General features: G+C 39.8%; 2 protein-coding genes across 5 annotated transcripts in view; one reads left to right on the top strand and one right to left on the bottom strand.

Moving 5' to 3' along the window:
• Positions 1 to 24,203, top strand: part of LOC145445437 (tryptophan--tRNA ligase, cytoplasmic-like) — a 64,816-nt gene that overhangs the window by 27,734 nt on the left and 12,879 nt on the right. The window lies entirely within an intron of this gene.
• On the bottom strand, positions 67 to 24,190 carry LOC145445438 (catechol O-methyltransferase A-like). 4 transcript variants are annotated; one of them, XM_080323629.1, is made up of 9 exons: positions 22,873 to 23,835; positions 22,707 to 22,840; positions 20,300 to 20,443; positions 19,460 to 19,653; positions 18,700 to 18,889; positions 4,021 to 4,164; positions 2,692 to 2,885; positions 1,160 to 1,349; positions 67 to 251 (listed from the first exon to the last, which is right to left on the bottom strand). In XM_080323629.1, the coding sequence occupies exons 3-9, from the start codon at positions 20,403 to 20,405 to the stop codon at positions 127 to 129; spliced, it is 1,143 nt and encodes a 380-aa protein (XP_080179755.1). In that variant the 5' UTR covers positions 20,406 to 20,443; positions 22,707 to 22,840; positions 22,873 to 23,835; the 3' UTR covers positions 67 to 126. The 4 variants fall into 4 exon arrangements, with proteins under 4 accessions (XP_080179755.1, XP_080179756.1, XP_080179757.1 ...); XM_080323630.1 differs by having other exon boundaries at positions 22,711 to 22,840; XM_080323631.1 differs by lacking the exons at positions 22,707 to 22,840; positions 22,873 to 23,835 and adding an exon at positions 24,058 to 24,190.

Here is a 24,203-nt window from a genome sequence, read left to right as displayed (position 1 = left end):
AACCCTGATCTCCAAAAATAGCTGCTCATCATTTCAAGATTGGAGTGATATCAACATTTGATATCGAGGGCAAAACGCTTGATGATTCACACGGAAAAACAGTGGGATACGCCCTTGCCACGTAAATTATTCGCCCAAATAAACGGACTTCTCCATCGAATCCTTCTTGTCAGAATATTCGAGATGAGAGTCGAACGCTTTCGACGTAAAATTCGGATGGCTGCGGATAAACTCCAGATAATCCGGGCACCCTGTAGCGAAAAAATCGAGCAGAACTGTCATAATTGCTAATAGGTCTGGGCGTAATGATTCGAGTACTCAACTCTGAATCGAGTATTCATTTTAATGATTCAAGCCGAGTAATGGGAGATGATTTTTTCGAGTAATAAAATGATAAGCTCCATCCCACTAAGAGTTAATTTATCAGCGAGAATTATAGTTTCGATACAATCTTCCACTGTGGAAGCATAGCAATTTACAACGTAGCTACGTTGTAAATTGCTATGGTGGAAGCCTTGAAACCTCGATTGGCCGTATCGCAGCATGCGAAACATATAATACAAAGCTACGTACGTATGTGAAAATGGCATATCCGTGAAGTAGTGATTTACAAGTAAGTATAAAAGCAAATATTCTAGGCCTAGTTTTGCCTGAAAAACTAAAACCTGTCAAGCAGAAGTAGAAGTAACACCGTGACTTTCTACTCAAGTAGAGGTAGAAGTAGCGATTCACAAGTAAGTAAAAAATAAGTATTCGAGTAAGCAAAATAGACTTGAAGTACTTCGGATGGTACGTCGTTGTTGTGTTGTTGATCACCCGTTTTTAACGTGATGTAAACCGATATTATATTCTTTGTGGTCGCATAAAAGGTAGGCCTACATATTGGATATTTCACCATCATTCATATTTAGGGTTACCGTATTTTCAGATCCGAAAAAGAGGAAACCTTTTCCAAGTTCCAATAACAGACACACAAACAGGGTATTTATACAGATAATTGTGATTTTAGGTGAGTTGGCATTTTTTATTCAACCTTCGCGGCAGTTCCAGAAAAACGAAGTATCCACGTGTAATTTGTGGCTGGTTGACCTTTTAGTCTTCGCTGTCTAATCGTCTAAAACTTAGGGCAAACTAGAGGACGGCATGCGAATTCCCTTACCTGGGTATATTGCGTTGTCTGCTAGCACCACAGTACCCTTCCTGAACAAACCCGTTTCGAGAAGTGATATCACATCTGGTTTATAGTACGTCTTCCAGTGATCAACAAATACAAAATCGATGCTTCCAATTCCGTACGTGTCTCTCAAACGCGGGACGATGTTGCTGGCGCTGTCATTGATGAACGTGACCTTCAAATAAAACAATCAAGTCGCCACACGTCGGCTATTTATATACATATGTCCAATTCTGCCAAGTAAACGGTCTAGGGTAGGCTTACCATATTTTGGAAATCTAAAAAGAGGACAATTTTTCAGAAATTTGAGACTTGCAAAACCAGAGAAGAATTCTCAAAAATCGGTGAATTTTTCCCACTTTGTGGTCGGTTGACTAAAAAAAAGGTCAACTTTTCGCTCGGAGCTCAAAATACGGTTTTTCTCTCCACATTGCTAGGTGGATGACTAAAAAAAAGGTCAACTTTCACGCTCAGAGCCCAAAATACCCAACTTTTCGCCCAGCCGAAGCGTCACTTCTGTGCTTATTTACGGTATATCACTCGCTCTAAATATGACCTCAATTTTCAAAAAAGAGGACAAAATCTCAAAAAAGAGGACAAAATCTCAAAAAAGAGGACAAAGGGGCGTCCTCCGAGGACACTTTCAAAAAAGAGGACAAATCCTCTTGAAGAGGACGTATGGTAACCCTAGTCTAGGGTTGTTAAAGTTGAACAGACAACTAAAGAATTTTCAGCTTTTCAAATTAGATTAGAATTGAAATCATAGCTACGTAGTGTTCTTCATATAAGATAAGAAATACAATTTAAGCTACACCTTGTTACCGAAATCAGATTATAATTAGAATTATAGCTACAGTTTTGTTCCAAAATAGATTAGAATTAGAATGATATCTACACAGTTTTTTCCAAATTAGATTCTAATTAGAATGATATAGTTATGCCGTGTTCTCAATATCAGATCATAATTAAAGCAACACAGTATTTTTCCAAATTAGACTAGAATTATAAATACATATCTTTGGAAATTAGATTATAATTAGAATTAACGAACTCGCGAAAATTTGGACATTAAATCAAGTTCAGTTCATATATAGTTCATATTCATGAGCACGAGAATGACAAATGTCTGTAGAGCAGGCCTGTCTCGTTTCTCACGGTGCAGTTCTCCAGTGGCATTTTCAGGTAAATCAGAAATTGGATTAGAACTAAGATGAGAGCATAGAAACATGTCACAAATTAGATTAGAAATAAATTACCGGCATTTCGATCTAATCAGTATAATTAGACAACTTGAATTATCCAGTTTTCCCGGTCTGTACCCAAGTACATCCAAGTACATCCATCTTATCGTGTAGGTTTTGAAACTATTGACTTATTATTGCTGACGATCGCCCCTAAAGAATGTCAGCCGAAAATATTCGAGTTGATTTCAATATCAATATACAATGCCTTTGTTGAAGATTGATGTCTAGTGTGCTAATCCTACAATATATTTCCGATGTAAGCCAAAGCAGTACCTTATCTCCAACACCCGCAAAGTTGACAACTTCTTGCGCCAGCTTTGCATGCGCAGGGTTGGTTTCAATAGAGTACAGTCGACCATCCCGCGGTAACAGTCTTGCCATTCTGACCGCGCTATAACCGATAAAGCTGCCGAGCTCAAGAGCTACCGCAGGGTTGCAATCGCTAAATATCTTGTCCAGAATTTTACCTGCAATGAAATAACATGTGCCGATTGGGCCGATTAGTAAAAATCGCAACTAGAACTAGAACTAACGACCTTGATAAATATGCAGCTAACCCACTAAAACACAACTAACTAGATTAAATTTTGAAGCAAATGATAAGTTTTTGACGTAGGATGCGCTTACCGCATAATCGTCAGCACAAGTTTGAAACCGAAGGGCTTTCGACCCCAAAAATCCACCCCCTGGATAAACGAAGTAGGTATGAAACTGATCTAGCAATGGCTACAAGAACATATCACAACACAACACCAGTGCGTTTCAAACGACGGCACGTGTTTGCTAGATGTGTGCCAACTAAACAATGAGCAACTATAGAGATGGAGCTAGTCAATAAACCAGTAGTAAGTTGACCGTCGACTAACCAGATTTGTAGTTTGCACAAGTGTGGAATCAGAAGTGAAATCCATGTCACAGTCTGCCTAGTTTTACACAGAAGTGGTCGCAGGAGTCAGAAACTCAGTATTGCTACTCGATTAGAGGTAGAAGTAGCGAATTACTAGACATGTCAATACTACTTCTAGTATGAAAGCAAAAAAGTATAATATTAGATAGTAGTTGAAGCATTATGGTGTGGTAACTGTGCAGTTTTATAGTCGTATTGTAGTATAGTAGCCTATACATCCAAGAGTATCTCGAAAAATATAGGTCTTAAAAGTACTCAAGAAACAACTTTCGAAAAGTATATTTGGTTTAGGATCCACATTTGGTGGCTAACCTGTGTCGGCTATACTGTCAAAGTCACGGGATGCATTTTCGAGACCAACCCAAAATGACTAATAACTAGGGCAAAATTTTGCAACTTTGCAACATTTTTTACAGTATCCGGCAGCTTCCTGAATACTCAGAAGTCATGTATAGCATGGTGTTTTAAGCTGTTTGGAGGAATCTTATGTTGCAACTTTTTCGATTTTTCATTTCGTTGATCAATCACCTCTTAATGGCAAGGAGCGAAGCATTTCAGTACTCAAAAAAATCCTCTCTCGCTGATCCACTCGAATAATTAGAATTAATACTCGATTCAGATGCGAGTACTCAAATCGTTGAGCCCATAGACTTACTAATAGTGTGTCCAAGTCTGGCGATAGTATATCGAGATACCTTTTTCATCCCCTACGTTCATCATCCCCGGTTGTTCTTTCCAGCAATGTTCGTCGATGGCCCTTAAGACGTCTTCTGCGTCTCCTTGTCTCGCATTTCTTTTCATGTATTCAACCGCGGCTTCGGGCGAACAATTACTTTCGGCTGTAATAAGTTGGTTCATCACTATTTGACACTTTTCGCATGCGTGCCAAGTATTCGTTCCGAAGATCTATAAATGGGACAAGGCAATATGGAGCACCTGACTGATTCCATTTTGGATCGAGTATTAAGCACCAAGTCGAGTATATCACTCATAATGGCGTTACAACAGTATGGAGGGCATGGAACGTTTTATGCGACCATAAAGAAGATAATGCCAGCTATACACGACATTAAATATAATTTGGTCTTTTTTCGACAATTCCTCTATCATTGCACTTCGTGACCATGCTGTGGGTTGATCCAGACTTTACAGAAATGTCATTTCCACGAACGGGCGTAGCTTTGTACTACATGTTTCGTATGTTGCATTACGAGCAATCGAGTTTCAAAGATTCCACAATGGAAAATAGTACCGAGACTATTATTCTCGTCGATAAAGTAAGTCTTATCGGCAAGGAGCGTGTCATTTCAGTATTGGAAAAAATCATCTCTCACTATTCGACTCGAAACCTTTGAATGAATGCTCGATTCAAATTCGAGTACTTGAATTATGTGCCCATATCAGCCCTAAAAGTGATGTCCTGCTACAACTCGATATCGACATTATGCAGAAAATGCGGCCATCGCGTCATTGTAATCCATCACGATTAAACAATAATGATATGTCCGGTTTACCAGATTGCGAAGAGATTGAATAATGCTAAACTAGAGTTGGGACGATTCATCTGCTGTATACATACGTTTTCCGGTTTCCTTCTCGTTCATTTCGCAAGATGCAACTTCGCATGTAGTGTATGGTCAGTAAATAATACTCTTAAAACGTATTCTGATCGCTACAATATGAGATAAAACTGCAGACATATGACATTATGACTGATCTTACCGGTCAATTCAAGATTTTGCATTATATCATATTATAGTAACTGAATAGTACAACCAGGTATATCGGTGCAGAGTTGTCAGTAACGAAATACCCGACTCTAGTCCAGGGCTCTTCAATCGGGTGCGTCGTACTCCCCGGGGTGTATCATAACTTGACTAAGGTGTACCACTCGGATAGGGTGTACTGGGGTGTACCAGATCCGCATTCAAATAAACCAATAACTAGCTATCAAAATATATTGGCAATTTTATGCTTCAGGACAGCTTGTTCTAATGTTTAATGTCCATATCAGCTGTACGGAACATGTAAATTACGTTCATGGTGATGTCATAATCAGGTGCTTCTTAACCGTGTTGGTTCCTTTTGCAGTAGAACAGGGTGGATTTAACATGTGTTCAGCTTGCGATATCTGTCTCTGTATAATGTTTCTCGACGAAGCAGCCACGATAACTCAGAAAGTTGGAATTGGTACTTTCCTGCGCGTTAGGCCTACTTATAAATAGCGCAGTGTATATAATTGCAGGGGCGAAGCCAGGGAGTGTTAGGTCGTGGTCATGTAACCTCGAGCCCGGAAGGCATTTATCTTGCTCATCTGTATTTCGATTAGGCCAAGGGTGGCCAATCTGCGGACATACGGCTGCATACAGCTTTAAGACAGTAGCATATTACGCATAATCAAATTATAGTGGCCGTCAATATGCAATTGAATTAACGACGTGGTTACCAGATATTTGGGTTATTTTAATTCAACTTTTCACCATTCAGAGTGACTTGGATTTTGCGTTTTTAATATAATAAGGCCTTCGCAATTTGAGCCCACCGGAAAAATGCGAGCCACAGAGGAAGATAATGCACTCCATAAAGCAGTAGGCCTATTTCTCAAACTTTTTCCGGTTGCAAACCACACCACGTACCACACCGCGTACAACCTAGCTAGATCCCAAATGGCCTAATTTAGTCAAATGTACCAGTATTATTAGTAATTGGCGAATGTTCCAGTATTATCAGTAATTTGCGTTGGTAATGCGCCATAACACTAATGAAGAGTAAGCAAAGCGTAGTTAATTTGCTATATGTAGCTGCCTCCTGTAGAGTGTAGACAATATTGTCTCTGCGGGACATACCATTAATCATAACACATCGGATAATATGTCCATAGTTCAATGCCAGGCTCAATTGGACGATCTATCCCCTCGTCGCACTAGCACGTCGAGTCATGGATCTCGATTCTCGATTTAGAATCAGGTTGGCGTTTTAACACACCGTGCTTCGTGGTACGGTTTTCATGCAAACCACGCACAGGAGCAAAGTATTCTCCACCGTATTCGATTGCGATGAATCCACACGATATGTATTCTGGATGATACTCTCGTTTTGAGATGGCTAAAATTTAGCGACCTTGCTGCACTGATGCATAAGTATGCTAACCGAATAGCATTGAAAATGTATCTTTCTTGCTACACTAATGCATTAGTATGATGACCATAGTAGCCAAGCTATCCAATATCACCGGATGCTTGGTTCTCTTTACTGTGGATCCGGTATGGCTCAATAATACTTTCGTGAAATTGCTGCGCAGCTGTAGTAATTGTGCACTAGGGTGGAGTGAAAAATGAAAATTTTTGAATTTCAAAAAAGGGTCATGATATGTGGTGCCAAATAGTAAACAAATAAATTCTATCATAATTTTGGGTTCGTACACCCTCTAGTGGTCGTGCAATTTCACCGAATGAGCCAAAAACAGCTAATTTCACCATATCTTGATCATCACTTATACTAAAAAGTCAGATTTGGGCTTAAAAGATGCAGAAGCAACATGTTTCTATCTCACTTCCATAGAACTTACTCTTAAAAATGAACAGAAAAAAAGTTACAAGCAAATTTCTGATTTTATAGGTAAAATTGAGCACTGAAGCGTGGGTAGGATGTCAAAAGCCTGTATTGATTGATCTTATGACTGAGTAACATACCCTATCAATTAGAACCCCTTTTCAAAACTTGCTCAAACAAATGAAACCCCCTCCAAGCATAAATAGGGTTCGGGCATCGAATAGAGACTGCTAAAGCTGTATTTAAAACAGCGTCCATTGGTAGTGCAGCGTCACGATATCGGTAAGTTTATAACAACGGCTCTCATGAGATATCTTACCAAAATGCTGTCGTAGGGTTTGTATCATATTTGTCACAAAGCTCCTGAATGAAAGCACAAAAATTGAAAATACACATTCAAAACATAAACATCAATTCTATACTGGAAACAGAAAATTTTTGTAGCAGTACCATATGAGTATCAGTGTGCACAAACATTAAAATCATGTTTAGTATTGAAAGATTTCATCTGCTTTCAAGACTTCAGTTTTCGTCTCTATGTTTAAATCCTGAAACATTGAGCAGATGCTTATGTCACCACTGTCACATGTCTTTCTACTGCCTGGTTGTGGCAAGGATAACTGAGCCTTAATGGTGATGATCATAGGTTTCCCAGCTCGTGATCAGAAAAGATCTTGATTGCGATGCAGGCGGCTGTTCAATATTCTAAGGTTTAAGTTGACAATTTGGTGGAAAGATTAAGCCTTGATGTTGATAACTAGAATTTGGAGGAATCTGTTGCTGGTGTCAATGTTGCTGCTTTAAGGTTTGGTTTCATTTATATATCTTCCTTCAAATTCGTCAATTGGAACCAGATCCGCAATATTTAGAGGCTGGGCTTGTCGTTCATTCAATATGGCTGACTCTCGCATCTCAAATTTCAAAGTACTATGTGGGACAGAGTCGTCCATCGAGAAATCTGAACTGTCTTGCTCAATTTTGCATGGAGGTCTATTTTCCGTTATGGTTTGAAATAAAAACGCAAAACTCTATTGTGGATGGTGCTAAAAATTTCCATAATATAGTTTCCCGTGTCACTGATACCTGAATTAACTCCCTTACACCATCTTTGCTACAAAGAAATGCTCATTTTGAACATCCAGAAAATATTTTGCTGGGAATGCTTTGGTGACAGGGAGGGAAACTTACGAGGATTTACAGTTAACACGATTACAGCTATGCGCAGAACAACCACACCATACCAAATTCCAATTATGAATTTGAAGAAAGATATAAAAATTACACCAAACCTAAAAACAGCGACATTGAGCATCAGTTTCTTCCAAATTCTAGTTATCAACATCAAGGCCTAATCTTTCCACCAAATTGTCAACTTAAACCTCAAAAATATTGAACAGCCGCCTGCATCGCAATCAAGACCTTGTCTGATCACGAGCTGGAAAACCTAAGATCATCAACATCAGTTATCCTTGCCACAACCAGGAAGTGGAAAGACATGTGACAGTGGTGACATGAGCATCAGCTCAATGTTTCAGGATTTAAACATAGAGACGAAAACTGAAGTCTTGAAAGCAGATGAAATCTTTCAATACTAAGCATGATTTTAATGTTTGTGCACACTGATACTCATATGATACTGTTACAAAAATTTTCTGTTTCCAGTATAGAATTGATGTTTGTGTTTTGAATGTGTATTTTCAATTTTTGTGCTTTCATTCAGGAGCTTTGTAACAAATATGATACAAACCCTACGACAGCATTTTGGTAAGAAATCTCATGAGAGCCGTTGTTATAAACTTACCGACATCGTGACGCTGCACTACCAATGGACGCTGATTTAAATACAGTCTTAGCAGTCTCTATTCGATGCCCGAGGCCTATTTATCCTTGGAGGGGGTTTCATTTGTTTGAGCAAGTTTTGAAAAGTGGTAATAATTGATAGGGTATGTTACTCGGTCATAAGATCAATCACTACACGCTTTTGACATCCTACTCACGCTTCAGTGCTTAATTTTACCTGTAAAATCAGAAATTTGCTTTTAACTTTTTTTCTGTTCATTTTTAAGAGTAAGTTCTATGGAAGTGAGATAGAAACATGTTGCTTCTTCATCTTTTAAGCCCAAAACTGACTTTCTAGTGTAAGTGATGATCAAGATATGGCGATATTAGCTGTTTTTGGCTCATTCGGTGAAATTGCATGACCACTAGAGGGTGTACGAACCCAAAATTATGATAGAATTTATTTGTTTACTATTTGGCACCACATATCAAGACCCTTTTTTGAAATTCAAAAATTTTCATTTTTCACTCCACCCTATTGTGCACCGTATGTATTTAAAGTGGTTTACTGCAAAGGAGAGCAAATTGTAGACTGAATACACTTAAAATCGCCGATCCGCTCACCTGAAAAGGTCCCGCGCACCACTTGTCGTACGCGTACCATGGTTTGAAAAACCTCTGCGATGAAGAAATATCAAGTTCAAACCGTGCGGAAGCTGGTGGCCCAGTTGGTTAAGCGCTGCAGTCACGACACCAATGGAGGTGGGTTCGAGCCGCGGTTCTGACCAATATCTAAGTGTCGAAGGTTTATCTGGGCTCCTCATCGCCGAACACGCTGTACCATCAGTGTATTGAAAAGCCCAAGAACACAGTAAGCCACGCTGTAAAAATTCAGCACTAGAGACCCGGAGTTGGATGCATGCGAGAGAGTCTGTGACTGAAGAGTGAACGCGGAAAAATGAAGAGAATAAAGATGCGAATGTCAATGACATAAAAATAATAATAATGAGTTAAATTCGTGTGAGTCTCACGAATGAAGGTTATTCTGGTACGTTTGGGTGATTCGAATAAAGTTTGACTATACCGACAATCCTGATGGAAGGCCAAGAAATAACATCATTTAACAAAGTGGTTGCTAAAAACCGAACGCGTATCATCACTTATTTTACGCCCAAGATTTTCAAAGAAATTCCCTCCATCAGCAACGCCGGTTACTCTGATCACGTTGGCTGAGAATGGATACATATTTGACAGTAATACGTGACGAAATTCGACGTACTAGCGAGGAATTTGACTGGCTGAAAGGCGATCTACACGTCAAGCTTGATTCTGCGGCGAAGCCCTAAGCCGTTTTCTACGCGTCTCCAGTGTTTGGGTCATTGCACGTCAAGGCAATAGGGCCATTCTCAATGCCCATTCATATCAGCTGATTCTCCCTCGGCAGAATGCTGTTGCCATCGCCAAAGCCGCTGTGCACAGTCGATTTTATCAAATTGGCGGCAATGAAAATACGAATGATTTAATTGCAGATGAGCTAAGAGATATTAGAAATACCGGCATTTCCAAAGAATGAGGTTTGGAGTTTGTAATAGGTCTCGATACCCAAAGGGTTTCCATGTTTTGAGAATCTGAAAATTGGACACTTTTTTAAAATTTCCGAACTTTCAATACCGTGGTGGGAACCGGAAAATGGTAAATATTTCCCGAGTTTGTGGTTGGTTGACTAAAAAAACGTCATCTTTCTGGCTCAAGTCCCTAAATCCCAACTTTCTATGAGATTATCCGTTCGTTGACTAAAAAAGGCAGTGGGACCGTTATTTGAGCGCTGATTTTCTCTATCTCAGTCCAATTCCCACGTACATTTAACTAAAATTTTCAAAAAAGAGGACAAATTATCACAAAAGAGGACATTTAGGCGTCCGTCGAGGACACTTTGAAAAAAGTCAAAAAAGAAGACAAATCCTCTTAAAAGATGACGTATGGTAACTCTAGATACTCAAAGCCTCCCTCCCTTGTTTTTTAAATTATTCTGAAATGCATTTACTCTCAGAATCAAGTGCTAATTCGTTTATTGTAACTAGGGCTGGGCAAAATTGAGTACCTGAGTGATTCGATTCTGAATCACGTAATATGCTTCGAGTCGAGTAATCGAGTATCACTCATTATGACGCCATAACAGAATGCAATAAGTCAAAGTTCAGATATGTGCCGTTTATGCCACCACAAAGAATATAATGCCTGTTATCCATCTCATAAAAGGTGCTTTGGTATTTTTTCGACCATACCGATTTCATTCCAATTGGGGAGAATGTTGTGGGAACATGACTTGGAAAATGTGCTACGTCCAGTAACGTTCGCAGCTTTGTACCATATGTTTCGTATGCTACGATACCGCCAATCAAGGTTCCGTGACTTCAACAGTGAAAATTAGTATCGAAAGTATAATTCTCGTTGATAAATTAACTTTCAGTGGTGAGAAACGTATAATTTCAATACTCGAAAAAATCGTCTTTTACTACTCGACTCGAATCATTAAAATTAATACTCGATTCAGATTCGAGTACTCGAATCATTTTGCCCAGCCCTAATTGTGACCCTTTCACAATTGAAAATTGTTTAAACATATTGATTACACTGGCCAATAAAAAAAACTTTGTTTTGAGTGCCAAAGATATTTTAATGGTTTCTATGTATGTTTGGGGTGCTGAGTCAGAAAATGACATCCGTTTCACTGAATTTGCTCTACTTTTTGAGATATCGATATTTTTCATTTATTGATTTATTATATATTTTATTTGATCGCCGTAAGAAGAATACTTGGAATTATGCAGATTTAGAAACTTCCCGGCGATCTGTGCCTCACTCCGAGGAAGTACCTGACTCAAAGACAAAAACTGCCCTCGAACTGGAGCTTGAATAACATTTTACCGTACAAGAGAGAATGAATTACTTCCGTATTTTAGCCAACAAGATCAACTTCTTTACTGCAAAGACATCGAAGGGCTTTCACTGAAAATGGAGGTATATGAGAGGTTAGCGTACTTTGACAGCTTACTAACTAAACTTTGAGCGTTATCGAACGCAGCAGTGTTTGGGCTCTGACGGCACCTGTTTTTGATTTACAGAAATATGTTGTTTACCGCTAATATCACCTGCTTTTTATCATTTTTGCTTGATTTTGACATGAAACAAGACTCGCGTATAGAAGGCTCCCTGTGTTAACGATTGCGTCTTCAACGATATCGCTTCAGAGATAGAACAATACTGTATGCACAGTGCACACACTTGAAAAGACAGATGTGAACTCATCGAAGTTGTAGTATATAAAGTAAAATTTATCTATGCAAAAATTTGCGTATTTTGAGCACTTTTCCAAACAAAAATGTGGAATATCTCAAAGAATAGGGTCTATTCGAAAAAACTAATGTCAATTTCGGATTCAGTGGCATAAGAATATCCTAAAATCGTAGTATACAAAGAGCATTTTTACTGTGTTACAATTTGCGTATTTTTAGCCCTTTTCGAACCAAAAATAAAGAATATTTAAAACAAATCGAGCCAATTCAGAAAAACTAATGTCATTTTTGGATTCAGCGACCTAAAAATACCCTAAAACCGTTGAAACTTTCTTGGCACCAAAATGTGTGTTGACCAGTGTTACAGATGTTGCTTCGGATAGCTATTACACCGATTCGGTCTTCAAAGTATAGGCCTGCGATTGGATAAACAGTAAACACATAAGCTTGGCCGGGCGGAAATTTGAGACACGTCTCTAATATGATGTAAGATCCATTCCATTGTGACGCCGAGGAAAGTCGAAAATTTGGAAGCGACAATGGCTTCTTTCGTCTCCTATCGTTTCACCGCGGCATGAACGTAATTCGAATGACGCACGCCTATTCAGGATTAAGTTCAGCGACGTGCTAAATAGCAGAATCGTATCATCTCGCATCGCGTGTCACTGCGGTCGAGCTCTTGTATATTAGTTACAATTTCTATATTAAACAACCTCAAATTACTGAAATAGAATCGCAAACTGACTATTGGACGTTCTGATCATAGTCCTTAGTCTGTTTGGGAATCAGTTCCTACCACACCAGCTACAATATAGATGACTAACCTGCATAAGTTAGCTGTCTAAACCAATGCCAGCTACTACCTGGCAGCAGAGTACCTGCAAAATGCCGATGAAGTGTTTACCTTGGTTCGCTTGAATAAGCAGAAAGCACTATTCAAGCATTGCCTACTAAGCATTACCTCGTAAACGAATTCACTATGTAAAACCACCGTAATGGACACATAATAAGGAACTAGATCAATTTGAAAAGAACACTACCCGAGGGTGGTAGGGTAAAGCCATGAAATCCCCAATTTCGATCATCGGTTTCAAAGGCGTGATGGGGGCGTGGATAAGGTAGCCACGTCGACTGGATTCCATTGTCGTGTGGTCCATGTGCTTGCGTCATTCTGCTTATTTTATGGATTTTATTTACCTATGCCATATCGCAATAGATTGCCATCGCCTGGTAAAGATAGGTAGGCTATACTTCCTGAAAAAAAGTTAGTTCGGAATTGGCCGGGATTGGTGAGGTATAGGTGGGCCTAGAGAGAGAGAGAGATATATGATATTCTTTCTCGCCTGCACCATCGAGATGCTTTGGCGACGGAGTTGCGATACGGCCCCATGAGGTCATCTAGTCTGCGCCCCCGTTTTTTTTCTCCTCCATGCTATCCGTGATTGCTGAGCGCCTAGCAGGATAGCTGCGGATACCATTTTTCGAGTCTTTGGTATGACCCGGCCGGGGATCGAACCCACGACCTACCGCTCGAGAAGCCGGACGCATAACCATTACACTATCTCGCCTAGAGCAGGGGTGAGCAAACTACGGCCAGCGGGCCGCATGCGGCCCGCAACACCGTTCTGTGCGGCCCGCGAGAGTCTAAAGGAACTTTTTTTAAATATTGATAAAATGCGTACTAAAAATCGAATTAATGCAGGGACTTGATTAAACTTTTTTCGGTATATTTCACCATGATAATTCTAAGACGGTGACAGTTCTCAAACTTGGGGACGCAAAGCTGAGAGAGAGAGAGAGAGAGTCTTTATTTTCATCGAACCAAAATACATAACAAACGGCAGTGATGGTGGTACAGAAAATATGCGTGCACAGTATTCGGTATTAGATAGGAATGATCGATAAGACCGTGAAGGTCATCTAGTCTGATCACACCAGCATCAAACAGGTACACTTGACTCAGAACAGTCTGGCTGTGAAAAAATGTTTAGTTAGGAAAGGAAAATATAAAAAAAAATTAAACAATGGTAGCAAATGATCAATGAAGCAATGTCTGGGCGAGGTAGAGCTACAGTGTTAGTGTAACGACAAGAGGCGATCAAGTAGGGCTTTTTTGAATCTATTATAAGGCAATTCACGGATATGTGATGGTAATGCATTCCAGATGATAGGTCCCGAGTAGTCGATAGATCTCTTAGTTAGGTTGCTATTGGGTTGGGGTAAGTAGACGTTTCCTTTAGACGAAGATCTCGTGTAATGGGAATGGACATGTTTAGCAGGTATGAAAAAGTCATCAAACACAGGAGGCAGACTATTGGAAAAATATTTGTGAACAACTTTTGATACTTCGAAGCGATACAGTTCATCAACTCGCAAAATTCGATGCTTACGGTAGTAAGGCGATAAATTGGTACGTAAAGGTACAGATGAGATCAGCCGTATCGCACGGTTTTGCAGGGTTCAAATTCTGCACAAAAATGTTGTACATGCATTTCCCCATACTACGATTCCATATTGCAGATGCGAGTGGAAAAGAGAGAAGTAGATGGTTCGTAGTACTGATCTGGAAACCAAAGATTGGAGACGGGTCATTATTCCCACACACCGAGCTAGTTTTGATATTGTGCATTCAATATGCTGCTTCCAAGACAATTTGGAATCAATGAAGCTCAAATGAAAAAAAAATCGCGATTTACAGCACCTACTTCATAGTTGTTGCTCTGTATTTAGTCTGAATTTCATATTTTAAAATGTCTCATCCACAGTCGTAACCTTCCATGCCATCAAACTATCCGTTAGGTTTGCTAGCATCTTGGTTGCGTTTTGTGATATGACGATAAGGGGGACACGAAAACTTTCACCATCATAAGGGGATGGGCGTGTCTTAAAAAGTTTGAGAACCACTGTTCTTAGCTAAATACTCCTTATATTATTTTTTATGTCTAATTTCTATCGCGACAGCCCGATCTCAAGGCGCACGCAGTTTAAAAGTTTTCAACTCCTAAACATCACAGAAATCCTAAACGAGATTGACATAATTTTGATCACGAGTGGTATTTCAGATTGACCGCTTCAGATTTAATTATTTCAGTGATGTGATCGCTGCTCACAGATTTAAATTTCAATCCTGTTCTCAGAATCGGGACAACCGACTTTCATCTCTATAGTTTTGACAAATTGGTTATTGAGGTTGACCAGCCTATGAAATCTCGTCACTTTGTTTCTGACGCGTGTACGATATCATCAAAGCAATGTTTGGTTTGGTTTAAATAAACACATGTATCATCTTCATGTTCTCACTATATAATCAAATTCTAATATTGCGTTTTGGTTTATAATCCCAATTTTATACAGTGAGGTCCGCAAATGGATTCAGATGTTGAATGCGGCCCGCGAGCTCAAAAGTTTGCCCACCCCTGGCCTAGAATATCAGCCACGTCGGACATCCAGCCGATCCGGACAGACAATAATAAGGCTGTTTAAAAACCTTTTTTCCTCAACTTCTACTGGCTACTTTATATAATTGTTAGGTTGGCTAGAAAACGCTGCACACTAAATTTGGCTTGATCCCAACCTGCAGAAGCAATTAGAGGTCAAGACTTTCAGTTTATTCAATGAAAGTAAAAATCTTCAACGCCCGCAGAGATACCAACCCTTGGGAAATGGCGAGATAGCGCAGTGGTGTAATCCGCGGCTGCAACACCAATGGGTGCGGGTTCGAGTATGCCCGAGGTCGACTTTAGGATTCCCATACCTATACCTATACCCTTTAGGATTCCTATACCTATTCCTCTAGGCTCCTCCTCGGCACCTCAACCACGTAAGCGGTGTCTAACAAAAAGCCTATAAGTGGGACGGAAAAAAATGAAGAATATCGGTCTGATGCAATTGACCATAGTAGTCGACAAACACCATAAATACCACAAAACAAACAAACTCTTGGAAAGAAAGCCGGTGTGAGATACTCCTCTTGAGATATGTGCGGCACACGTGTGGTAACTCTAAGCTAACATGCTGAAAGCGGTTTAAGAAAGGGATTTCTATAAATTGCCCTACAGGCCTACTTCTTTATTGCTCTCACCCCCTGTGTGAACGCTAGCTAACATGCCCGTAACAGTGTTTCACTAGCATCCACCCGGAATATCAATTTCAACGCAGATTCCTGAGCGACCAGTCTACTAGGCTCAACCTTCATTTTACACTGTTTGATGTGTAATCTAAGCCCCCTATCGTCCGCAGTAGCTGGATTTCTTCTCTCCACTAGTAGATTCACTTGAGTTCCATGTTCCTGAATTTGTTTGCGTAAAATACTGAGCGATACCGTGCTCATTGTCGACGATGTGTCCGTAACAGCAAACCAGCGATATAGGGAATTATGCAAATCTATATATCCCTGTTGCAAACATGATCAATTGATCAATGTAGAAATAACCTGTGAACAGAGCTGAAGCAAATCGATTTTCCATGCCAAGGTATTGCAGCATCCGCATTTATTTCAAACCAGGAATCATTCTTGATCTCCAAAAATAGCTACTCATAATCTCAACATTGGAGTGGTGATATCGACATTTTATATCAAGGACGAGACGATTGATGATTCGCAACGAAAAACAGTGGCCAGTGCCCGTGCCGAGTAAATTACTCGCCCAGATATACGGACTTCTCCATCGAATCTTTCTTGTCAGAATATTCTAAATGAGAGTCGAACGCTTCCGACGTGAACTTCGGATGGCTTCGGATAAACTCCAGATAATCAGGACAACCTGTAGTGGAAAAATCGAGCAAAGCTTTCGTAGTCGCTAAGTCTGAGCAGAATAATTCGAGTACTCGAAGCTGAATCGAGCATTACTTGTAATGATTCGAGTCTATTATTGATAGATGATTCTTTCGAATACTGAAAGTATACGCTCCTCGCCACTAAGAGTTAATTTATCCACTAGAATTACAGTTTCGATGTGATTTTCCACTGTGGAAACCTTGAAACCTCGATTAGTCGTATTGCAGCATTCGAAACATGCAGTGGGAATCGCACCTCTGTGAAGTCACGACCTACCTCCAGCATTGTCACAAAGTGTATTGAAATAGGAAAGGGCGAAAAAATACCAAAATTATTTTTATTAAGATGTGGTCGGTACTCAAGTAGAAGTGGACGTAACGCCGTGAATTTCCATTCAAGTAGAAGTTGAAGTAGCGTTTTACAAGTAAGTAACAAAGTAAGTATTCTAGGTCTAGTTTTACCTAAAAAACTGAAAACTGTGAAGTAGAAGTAGAAGTAACGCCCTAAATTTCTACTCAAGTGCAAGTAGAAGAAGCGATTTACAAGTAAGTAAAAAGTAAGTATTGTAGGTCTACGTTTGTCCCAGAAAACTGAAATCTGTCAAGTAGAAGCAGAAGTAGACTAACATATAACCACTTGACCGCGTATTGGAAGCATACAAAATATACTTGAAGTACGTCGAAAAGTAGAACTACTTCGTTATTGAAAAGTGACCACCTCTCAATTGCTGTAATGTGCAGTCAACTATTATGTGATGTACAACTGGTAATGCATTCTCTGCGGCCGCGTAAAATGCCCCTACATATTTGAGCTTTCCACGTCTTTCATACCGTTTTAACGTCTTAGGGCGGAGATCATAAAATTTGCTGATCCGGGAGTGTGCTAACAATCTGACTAAAAACTGCTAATCCATGAGCATCTTGGGCCGAGATCATAATGTTAGCTGATCCGGGATAACGCTAATCGTCTGATTAAAACTGTCAAACGGGACGCATAAAGTCGCATAAAGTAATCATATTTCGTAATCGGGAAAAGAGGACACTTTTCTAAAATTCCAAAAGTTAGTTTACCAAAATTGAAAACAGCTGAGTTTGAAATATTTTCCAGAAATTTTGTTGTGTTGGCTATAAAATAAAATTTAAAAAAGTCATCACTTCGACTCGACTCCCGAATGAGCCGCTCGAACGTCCGCATCACCTATGTCACGTCATTTATGTCAATGTTTAGTTGAACCTGTTCATCAGCCTAGCTGTCAAAGCTGTAAAGGAGGACGAATTTTCAACAAGGAGGACATTTAGGCGTCCTCCGTGGAAGATGACATATGGTAACCCTAGGTAATGTTACCCGAGGATTCCCGAGTTGTGAATCAATTAAGTGGTGTGTGCGATGTTATCTGTTGCATCATAGTGTGAAAACGCATTATTGCCTGTTAGTTGTAAGGTTCTTGGATGAAACGGATGCTGCTGATAAATATACTGCGATCGTAACGGCAGAAATTATCATCATCCCGAAATGAAAGTCGTGTCCAATTAGCACAGCACAGCGACGCCAACGGATACGAATATGGATAAGATAGGCTATATTGATCTGCAATGATACGAACACAATTCGTTGATGGTCCGATTTTTGAGTGGAGTTCATACCTACGAGACTCTCGTTACGGCCATGATCGGAAATATTTCAGCGTAGGAATCCTATGTAGTGTTCAGTTTGTCCAGCTTTACTGAATGATGAGATTAAAAGACTCGATCAACTTTATGCGCGGCGATCAACCGGTTTCCGTAACCCTGGATCGTTAAATCCTGTTGAACGCGATAATCGACTTTGTCATCAATCCAACTTTATGATCTTCGCCCTTAATCAGAGCTGCTCGAATACACGACTCGAAGCCCAATACTCGATTCATAATCGAGCCACTAAGGTACTCGATTCTGTCCAGTACTTGTTTCTAATCGTCATTGGTCCATTACCTGGATATATAGTGTTGTCCGCTAACACCACAGTACCCTTCCTGAACAAACCCGTTTCGAGAAGTGACATCACATCTGGTTTATAGTACGTCTTCCAGTGATCGACAAATAAAAAATCGATGCTTTCAATTCCGTACGTATCTTTTAAACGGGGGACGATGTTGCTGGCGCTGTCGTTGATGAACGTGACCTTCAAATAAAGATAATCAAGTCGCCACACGTCGGCTACTTGGGGTTGTTCAGGTTAGATTTGCACGAATAGAAAACTTTCAGCTTTACAAAATTAGATCAGAATTAGAAAGATAGCTACATAATTTTTTATATTAGATTAGAATTATACATATACTGCGTTCTCAAAACTAGATAAGACTTAGAATTATAACTACACAGTTTTTTTTATATATATCAGAGTAGAGCTAGAAAGATAGCTACACATTTTTGTAAATTAGATTAGAATTAGAAATACTGAATTTGCGCAAACTTGGAAATTGGATCAAGATCAGTTACTAATTAGTATCACTAGACAGCTAGAATTATCTCGTTTTTCCAGTCTGTGCCCAAGTACATTCAAAAATACTATCTCTATTAAGTGGTAGGGTTGGAAACCATTGACTTATTGCTGACGATCACCCGTGACGAGTGTGAGCCGAAAATATTCGGGTTGGTTTCAATATCAATTCAATGTACTCTACCTTAGTTGAAGATAAATGTCTAGTGTAAATTCATACAATATATTTCTGATGGAATACTAAAGCAGTACCTTATCTCCAACACCTGCATAGTTGACAACTTCTTGGGCCAGCTTTGTATATGCTGGGTTGGTTTCGATGGAGTACAGACGACCATCCCGCTGTAACAATCTAGCCATTCTGACTGCGCTATAACCGATAAAGCTGCCGAGCTCAATGACTACCACAGGGTTGCAATCGCTAAATATCTTGTCGAGGATTTTTCCTGCAATAAAATAATGCGTGCCGACCAGACTTGTAAAAACTACTGGATTATTAAAAATCGGAACTAGAACTAACAGCCTTTATAAATATGCAGCTAACTATTATAACTGAAAAAAACTAACTGGAATCCTGGAATCATTAAGTTTTTGAAATAGGATGCACTTAACGCATGAACATCAGTACAATTTTGAAATGGGAGGGATTCGATTAGGGTTGCATTTAAAACAATAATACATTTAAAATTAACATGTTTAAAACGAGGCCCCAATCTAAAACATGTTTTGTATTGTTTTTCATGTTTTTTTGAAGCCATGACGTCCCAATGTTCAATTGTGACGTCATAGTGCATTGGCATTGACAATTGAAAATATAGGGTAAAAATAGCTGCTTTGACGAAATATATGTACTATTGCCGTTGAATAGACTATTTTGAGGGTTCCAGCCATCACATATCGATATACGTCGGCTATGTCGGGTGGTAATTGTCCAGTCCATAGGCTAATACAACATGTTGTTTGTAAAGTATTTACACAATTATGGCATAATTTAACAACAAGTGTTTTATAACAGCGTTTGTTTCAAATGCAGCCTTAGATTCGATACCTAAAACCCAGTTCTATGTTCATTGCGACAGTATACCGAGATACCTTTTTCATCTCCTACGTTGCTCATCCTCGGTTGCTCTTTCCAGCAATGTTCGTCGATGGCCCGTAAGACGTCGTCAGCGTCTTCTTGTCTCGCATTTCTTTTCATGTATTCAACCGCGGCTTCGGGCGAACAATAACTGTCGACTGGAATTCGTGTTTCGTGAGTTCATTGCGATTTTACCTTCCACGCCTGTGTTAAGTATTCGCTCCGAACATATCGTAAATAGGACTCGGCAAAATCGACTACCCGTACGATCCAATTCTGAATATAGTAGGCTATTAGTCTTCGAGTCGACTATCACTACTAACGACATTATATCAGTATATGGAGGGTAGGGAACGTTTTACGCCAACAAAAAGAATGTGCAGTGCCAGTTATACATCACATGAAAGATAATTTGGTATTTTTCGACCGATTACATAGCACTTTGTGACATGATGTGTCAGGTTTACCAGATGGAGCATTTCGAAGAGATGCAAACTATAGTAAGGACGATCCTAACTGTTCTATACGTACATTTGGCAGCGTCCTTCTCGTCCATTTCGCAAAAATCGACTTTGTGTGTAGTGTATGGTCAGTAAATACTATTAAATGTAGTTCGATCTTCGAAACATGGAAAAAATGCAGACGTACGATTGGATGGATGACCGTAACGGTTATTTCAATGTTTATCATTATATGATATTGTATAACCTACAGTCGAATCCGCTAAATCGAATTCCGAATAACCCAGACAGCCGCTTTATTCCGCCAAATGCTTTGGAACGAAAAAAAAATATTGCACGTTCGTCGAATAAAGCGGTTGTTCGGGATCTGGTTACCCTGTGTATGTGTCCGAATTAAGCAGATTTGACTGTGTAAGCCTATATATCCTGCGCTGGCGTGATTAATTGTCAAGTTCATTGTGGAACACAATAATTTATCATTGATTGATGACCAGGCATCATTGTTGAGGGTGAAACGTTCATGTGTACTCAATTAGAGAGTTCGATTGCAAAGTTCTGTAGTGCCACCTTCCCCTAAACTTTACAAGTCAATTTTACAAGAGTAGCCTATACCATCAGGGAAGAAAAAACACGTGATAGAATGCATCAATTTATAATCAGATTAAACCTATCTAGCAAAATGACGAAACGCATGTGCAGTGCAATAATTAAAGAGCCACAATCAAAGGCTGAAAGAGCCGCAGTTTGCCCACCCCTGAACTATACCAATCCAATTTCAGATTTCCGAATAAAGCGGAAGACCAATTGCTCCTTTCATGGTCAAATGGTGAACGCATCAAAATATTGTGCTGGTTCGTAATAAATGAATTACATAGCCGAGCTGCACCGCGGTAATTTACGTTGTTTGCATAAAACGCACAAGAGCAGCTTCCAGTTAGTTTTATTGTACAATATTTTGAATTTTCGATACCAAAAGATTCCACAAATGGCTGTACAATACTGTGTAACACACAGATATCAATATGTTTGGCGGATCAGTTTTGCCTCATTTTTCTACCAATAAATAAACACTATAGTCAGCTCTCAAGATTACCCGGTCTCGATCTGACATATCAACCTCCCATATCGAAACATGCGTAATTCCTTTTCATCACTGGTCGTTTTATGTGATTCCTTATTTCTTTTCATCCATTGTATTTACATCGCTTAGCTGGGCCAATCTGATTTCAAAGACTATACTCGAACTCGTTTCGACACCTTCCTATCTTTTCATTGTATCGCAGTCTTGTGATGTTTTGAAATGATGAAATTATTAATAAACTGTACTGATGTTGCATAGTACTTCTTGATATCTCCGCCAACGTAGCTAACCGCCGAACTGTCAAGGAAGCGTCTTTAAGTTTTTCTTCAATTTTTCTGCTGAACTTTTCTGCACCATTCTGTTCTGCAAGACGGACGCAGTTGTGGCGAAATAAAATCCACTATGAAGATGGCACGGCCTGACATGAGTTGACTGTCGATTGTTACAGCATGGATTGGATAACCATCGTTTCACTATGATCAGTCGTAATGATATTACATCCCGTTGTTATGTCATACTCATACTAACGATCAGAAGTGCGACCCCGTGTCTATAGTAAGCGGAGAATTGTCCGAATTAACGATTTTTTACGTGCGAATTTTACTTTTGTTCCGATCCCAAGCGGATACAACAACTACATTACAAATTTTGTTCATATTACTACAGGCATTTCATTCAATTCCAATACGGCTTCAATAAGTGAATAAACATGTCCCGCACAGTCTTATCGAAAGCAAACACAGCACAAAGGGCCTATCTTATTAATATGAGTAATAGCTATCGAATATTTTTAGATTTGAGAAAGGATTAGTGAACACTGAACAATCCGGGCACGTCGAGCAATCACTTCGTCGTGGATATATAAAACTACTACCAGACCTACTATTCAGCGTTCGAGGTTACTGGACCACGATCCGCATATCCATCTCGCCTTCCATCACAAGCCCCCGCATTTTGTCGCTTATCCTTTTGTATCATCTTCTTTTACTTTTCATTCACTGCGCATGCCTCCTCTTTACATCACCTAGCTAGCTAGGCCAAGGACGTTTCGACACCCTCCCATCTACTCCTTGTATCGCAATCTTGGGGTGTTTTGATCTCATGAAATTACTGAACTCGACTGAAAATTCTGCTAGGTGCGCGCGCTGTGCGGCATGACGGCATGATATTACTATACAGCAGGATATGCCAATCACTCCATTTTGCGTATACAAATGAACAACAATCTCAACCGTAGATCGCGAGCCGCTGTGCACAGTTGATTCTCGCAAATTGGCGGCACTGAAAATACGAGTTGCCTAATTGCAGGTGAACTAAGAAATATTGGAAATATCGGCATTTCAAAAGGAAGGGGTTTCGAGTTTGTGAAAAGTTTAGATACGCAAAGCATTCCTCGATGTACGCAACTGAGCGGGCGAACAAATTCCGAATCCAAAATAGCAAATCGAGATATAAAATGTGTGTTTCAAACTATTCTGAAATGCATTTAATCTCAGCTTCAATTTCAAATTCGTTTCTTATAACCATTTCACAATTGGATATTGTTCAAATATTTCAATGGTTCGGATGGCTATTACATCGATTCAGTGTTCGAAGTATACGATGCGATAAACACATTGGCATGGAAATTTGAGACACGTCTCTGATGTAACGTAATATCCATTCATTGTGACCACCGAGAAAAGTCCAAAATTTGGAAGAGACATTGCCTTCTTTCGCCCCCTCGTTGCACTACGGCCTGAACGCAATTCGAATGGCCCACGCGGGGCACGCCAATTCAGGATGCAGGTCAGCCACGTGCTAAAGTGCAGAGCTGTATCATCTCGCGTGTCACGTCACTGCGGTCGATCTTGTACACTAGTTCTTATTTCCATATTAAACAACCTCAAATTACTGAAATAGAATCGCAACCTTACTATAGGGCGTTCTGATCACAGTCCTTAGTCGGTTTGCGAATCACTTCCAACCACACTTGCTATTATAGATAACTAACCTGCATAAGTTAGCCATCTATACCAATACCAGCTACTACCTGCGAGTAGCAGCAGGATACCTGCAAAATGCCGATACAGTGTACTGTTTACGTTGGTTATACACTTCTAAATAAGCAGGAAGCCCTGTACGAGCATTGCCTACTAGGGCATTTTGTCATAAACGAATTCACCAGATAAAACCACCGTAATACACACAGGATAAGGAACTAGATCAATTTGAAAAGAACGCTAGGTACCCTATGGTGGTAGGGTAAAGCCAAAGCCATGAAACCCTGAGTCCCCGATATCGATTCACCCGTTGCAAAGGCGTGATGAGGGCGTGGATAAGGCAGCCGCGTCGACAGGATTTCATTGGCGTGTGTATCATGTGCTTGCGTCATTC

This window comes from Botryllus schlosseri, chromosome 8 (genome assembly GCF_051294905.1).
Source record: "Botryllus schlosseri isolate E-star chromosome 8, Bs_hap1, whole genome shotgun sequence".
In the NCBI taxonomy this organism is placed as follows: Eukaryota; Metazoa; Chordata; class Ascidiacea; order Stolidobranchia; family Styelidae; genus Botryllus; species Botryllus schlosseri.
The sequence above is the reverse complement of the archived record's forward strand: the minus strand, read 5'-3'. Positions and strand labels throughout refer to the sequence as shown.

Excerpts from the sequence above, each read along its gene's own strand:
- LOC145445438 (XM_080323628.1), bottom strand. The coding sequence starts at position 20,841 with ATGGACGAGAAGGACGCTGCCAAAT. Across the intron at positions 20,444-20,816 it reads CGAGAAGGACGCTGCCAAAT|TCGACAGTTATTGTTCGCCC; the intron begins GTACGTATAGAA and ends CACGAATTCCAG. Across the intron at positions 2,886-4,020 it reads GAACGTAGGGGATGAAAAAG|GTAAAATTCTGGACAAGATA; the intron begins GTATCTCGATAT and ends ATTTCATTGCAG.